General features: G+C 35.5%; 1 protein-coding gene across 2 annotated transcripts in view; it reads left to right on the plus strand.

Annotated features, from left to right (window-relative positions):
- LOC136040891 (uncharacterized) overlaps nucleotides 1-4,650 on the plus strand; it is a 319,761-nt gene extending 315,111 nt beyond the window's left edge. For both annotated transcript variants that reach the window (XM_065725304.1, XM_065725303.1), the window contains exon 2: nucleotides 3,494-4,650. In XM_065725304.1, the coding sequence (XP_065581376.1) occupies nucleotides 3,527-4,543 (1,017 nt within the window). In that variant the 5' untranslated portion in view covers nucleotides 3,494-3,526 and the 3' untranslated portion in view covers nucleotides 4,544-4,650. The remainder of the gene's footprint in view (nucleotides 1-3,493) is intronic.
- The last annotated feature ends 510 nt before the right edge of the window (nucleotides 4,651-5,160 follow it).

The raw sequence follows: 5,160 nt of genomic DNA on the forward strand, positions 1-5,160 counted from the left end.
ACAAAATTTTGATTCACAATGTTATCATTCTGAATTTTGTTTTATGTACATGTAAATTCACTTTAAGATATGAAAAAAAAACATTCAACAAAATAACTGTGAGAAAATTTTAAATCGAAAATACTAAATAAGATAGGTTCCAAAATACTAAAAACTTTCCCATCATTCCGACTACGATGTTCAAGACCAACGAATTAGAATATTACATGTTTTATTTATTGTTACAGTAAATTCACAATAGTTTTAACCAATACAAAAAATATCACACTTTAAAAATAACATTTAAAAAACTGATTTTAAGACACGGAAAAAAGTGGAAAAATTTAAATTGAAAAAATTTATCCCCTTAAAAATTTGACCCCTCCCTCCGAGGGTTATATGGCCCTTTCATGTTCATTACGATACTGTGCCCGTCCATTTCTCTTTCACAGGTACCAAATATTTTTTAAGGGGAGATGGACACTGTCGTACTAATAATACATATTCTACTAATAATTATTTTAAGGCTTGGGTTAAAAAATAATCCATGGACTGAATTCAAAAGTTTAAGAATAACTAGTAGGAAGGGGTTGATTTAAAAAACAAATGACTATACATGATGAACATGCAAATAAAATTCAGTTAATGCTCTTTTTAGATTTGATATTGCTCTTTACCTTCCCCTGAAGGCCTAGGTTCAAAATATTCATATTAGCTGTTGTTGAGCAAAATATAGCTCAAGAATAGCTAGTAGGAAGGAGTGTATTGTAGGTGATATACATACAATTCGTAACTGAAGGGGACTATAAATTTCATTTGGTAAACCGAAACTGTATTAGAATTGTATTAGAACAAAAATAAATAGATTACAAACCTCTTAGGTTAAAAACCTAAGATTAGGTTAAAAACCTTAGGTTATTCCCTCTTAGTTAAAAAAAATTTATTAGACATTCTGTTAGATTAAGCTCACTTCATCTAATGAAAATAACTTGAACGATCATTCTGTAATATCAAAATATTTGTCAGAGATATCTTACACAATGTGGGCTGCTTGTTTTCATGGCAATGTTTCAGAGGGAAATGATGGCTGAATGCATTCGCAAGAATTTTTTGTATCACCCGGAAATTGTGGTAACGCCATATGTGTAGGGTGTCGTTAAGCTCATTAATGGGTTTCACCAAGAAAATGTGCATATATTCTTACAAGAAAATGTTAACTCTCCTAAAGGTTTTCAGCTATATTCGAGGGACTAGCAAATCCAATAGCGCTTTGGAAATGGGCTGATTTTAAACTCAGTGGGAATAAAAGGGGTTCGTGACTACAATAGTACACGGGATAGGGCTCTGTTAAATTTACAGATGGGGTACTACTTTTAACTTCTCCTCTTTGATGTTTCTGCTGATCTTGATACTTTTCGCTAGCAATCCCAATTGTTCCGAACTGTCCTCCCTCAGACTTTCTCTGGTGGCTAAAATACTTGTATCTATATCCAACATTTTTAAATTTCTAAGTCTCCAGTCTTATATCCAACTGTTAAATCAACTACAGACACCACTAAATGGCATTATATTCGTTCAATACCAACGACATTCAGTGTCTTTATTAAATCCTAGCAGTAGTGGATTCAAAATCAGCAAAATAACTACATCGATTAGGTTTGCCTTCTTTTCATAGTCTGGGGACCTTTTTATCTTAAGGGTCATTTTGTGAAGAAGAGCAGTTTTTTATTAACACAGGTATTAAGGTTTGGTAATAAAAGTACCATATTTCTTAAAGAGGTCTTTTTGTGCATCAAGTTTTTCGTTCATAAAATCTTTTTTTTTTTATGTCACTTGGTATTAACCAAGTGACATATAGCAATTCCGAAAAATTAGAAAAAATGAGGTATTTTTAAATCACGAACGGGTGACCAGATCTGAATGAAATTTGATATTTAGAAGGATATCGTGTCTCAAAGCTCTTGTTTTAAATCCCGGCCGGATCTGGTGACATGGGGGGGAGTTTGGGGTGGAGGAACCTAAAGTAATGGAAAACGCTTAGATTGGAGGGATCGGGATGAAACTTGGTGGGAAAAATAAGCAGAAGTCTTAGATATGTGATTTACATAATTGTAACGGATCCGCTCTTTTGGGGGGGGGGGATTAATTCTGAAAATTAGAAAAAATGACGTATTGTTAACTTACGAAGCAGTAATTGGATCTTCATGAAACTTTATATTTAGAAGGACCTCGTAACTCAGATCTCTCATTTTAAATGTCAACCGAATGCAGTGCCATTGGGAGGGGAGTTGGGGGGACCGCAAATCTGAGAAAATACTTAAAGTGGAGAGATCAGGATGAAACTGGATGGGAAGAATAAAAGCCTGTCTAAGATACGCGACTGACATGACCGGATCTGCTCTCTTTGGTAGAGTGGTAATTTTGAAAAATGAAGTATTCGTAACTTACAAAAGGGTGACCAGATCTTAATGAAATTTGATGTTTAGAAGGATCTTGTGCTTTAAAGCTCTAATTTTAACTTCCGACCAGATCTTGTGACATTGGAGGGAGTTGGAGGGGAAACCGGAATTCTTGGAAAACGTGAAAATTGGGATATTTTTATCTTACGAATAGGTGATCGGATCGTAATGAAATTTGATATTTAGAAGGAATTCATGTCTCAAAGCTCTCATTTCAAATCCCGACCAGATATTTTGACATTGGGGGGAGTTGAAGGGGGAAGTCTTGGAAAACACTTGGAGTGGAGGAATCGGGATGAAGCTTGGTGGATAGAATAAGGAAATGTCGAGTGATTTGGCAAGTTTGGTGCTTCTAGACGTGCTAGGACGATGACATTGGTAAGCGTGTCAGGGAGCTGCACAAATTGACTTGAAAAAGTCGTTTTCCCATTTTCGACTATCTGGGGGGCTAAAGGGAGAGGAAAAATTAGGTATTTATAACTTACGAGTGGGTGATCGGATCTTACTGAATTTAGATATTTAGAAGGATATCGTGACTCAGAGCTCTTATTTTAAATCCTGACCGGCATTAACCCTCTGATTTTCCTTTTAAAACAATCTATTGATTCTTAGAATTTTGTTAGAGCTCATACCATATGAGCTCTTGGCTCTTAGCTCTTCTTGCCTCGTCACAAATGCCATATGAGCTCTTAGCTCTTGTTTAGCTTTGTTTTAAGTGTTTCGGACTTGCAATTGTCCATCATTCGGTGACATACTACTACGACTTATACTGTTGCACATTTTAGGCATAAAGTGAGCTGCAATCTACTTTGAATATCTTGGCATCCAAACCAAGAACAACAGCTTTCTTGATCATCATGAATACCACTACTTGCCCACCCTATCCTTCCAACCCTAAGCCATATCACAACCCCAGAATAATTTTAACCTCTTGTACCCTGTCTACCCTCCTCAGGACATTTCTTAGGGATCATTGTATTGCACCATGACATAGACCAGATTATTAATGATCAATACTGGGGATTATTTGTCATTAAACACTTTATATTTTTCAGGTGAGCTGAGGGACGTTTGAGATAAGATCTATCATGAGCCAAAAATTATTCTCTGTCAGAGCTTTCCTTGCCAACTTGGAAATGGATGATAGCCCTAGCATCGCTATTCAGTGTGACAGGGGTACCATTTCTGTAAAAAAGATTTTGTTGACCATAACTAGCGATGTATTTAAGACTATGTTTGCAGCCAACATGCTGGAAAAGTATACAAATGTTGTTTCAGCAAAAGATATAAATTTTGACACTATGAAAACAATAATTGATTATTATAACAAAGGAGTTGTTACGGATGTCCTCAACGTTGACGATATTGCGTTTTCTTATATTGTTGAGAAGTACAATTTTGTCGGCATCAAGGAAGCTTTTGCAGAAATTCTACTTGATAAGTATAAGAAAGACGAAAACGTGGAAATTCTAGAGAAAATTTTTACTTCATACAATAGTCACAACCATAAAGTACGAGCTGTAGCAGAGATCGCTACTATGATAGCACAAGGCAAAAAGAGCCCGACTTTCGTTGCAAATCTTAGTGCTCAGGATTTCTTAGAGTTATCTAAGTCCTGTTGTGCCATTCTAATAGGTACTGATGCCCTGAAATGGGCTGAATATTTGAATATTTTTAAATTATGGGCCAAACGAAATTCAGTAGCTGAATCTGTCGTCGTGTTGGAAATCATTGGAATGATTGATATACGTAAATTTCCAGCATCTGTTGTTCTCGAAATTCTTGAGTTTTCAACCCTGAATAAGGAATTGGAACGTTTTAAGCTAATTTTAGAAAAAACATTAAGATACATTGTTGACGTGAATGCTGCAGCTATAACCAACAACATGCTTATAGATGTTTGCCCAAATAGTAAAATGAAATGTGAGGAATGTGGACATGAATCTATTTCTCCTTTCCATACAAACACCAGCTGCGAAGGAAAGCACTTTTGTTACAAGGCTAGATATTATAGTCCTTGTAAATATCATAAAGATTCATATAGGCAACGCATTCCATATGGATTTACAGATGATGTATTTGGTTCACTAACCTTGATTGATTAAAATCAGCTCTTAGTTTCCTGATTTGTTTCACAATTATCATTTAATTAGTTTTATATCCTATTATCATTTTATATACATTTATATCCGAGAAATAAAAAGATTTCGAAACACAAGGGCACAAAGGTGCAAAAAGCTCGTTTTTAAAATATTAGAAATATGATATTTTATGGTACTTGGTATTTACCAAGTGACGTACAGCGATCACAATTTCTATCAGTCTGTCGGTCCCGGTTTTGCTAGTTTGGACACTTCCAGGTAAGCTAGGACGATCAAATTTGGCAAGTGTATTAGGGACCAGACTAGATTGAATTAGAAATATTTATTTTCCCGATTCAACTTTCTGAGGGGGGGGGGGTAAGGGAAAGGTCGATACAGAGGAATTAGAGAAAATGAGGTATTTTTAACTTACGAATAGATTATTGGATTTTACTGAAATTTGATATTTTGAAGGATATCGTGTCTTTGAGCTCTTTGGTTAATCTTGACCGGATCCGTTGACATTAGGGGGGGGGGGTTGGAGGAGGAAAACTGAAATCTTAGAAAACGCTTAGATTGGAGTGATAGGGATGAAACTTGCTAGGAGAAACAAGCACAAGTCCTATATACGTGATTGAAAT

Source organism: Artemia franciscana, chromosome 21, assembly GCF_032884065.1.
Source record: "Artemia franciscana chromosome 21, ASM3288406v1, whole genome shotgun sequence".
Lineage (NCBI taxonomy): Eukaryota > Metazoa > Arthropoda > Branchiopoda > Anostraca > Artemiidae > Artemia > Artemia franciscana.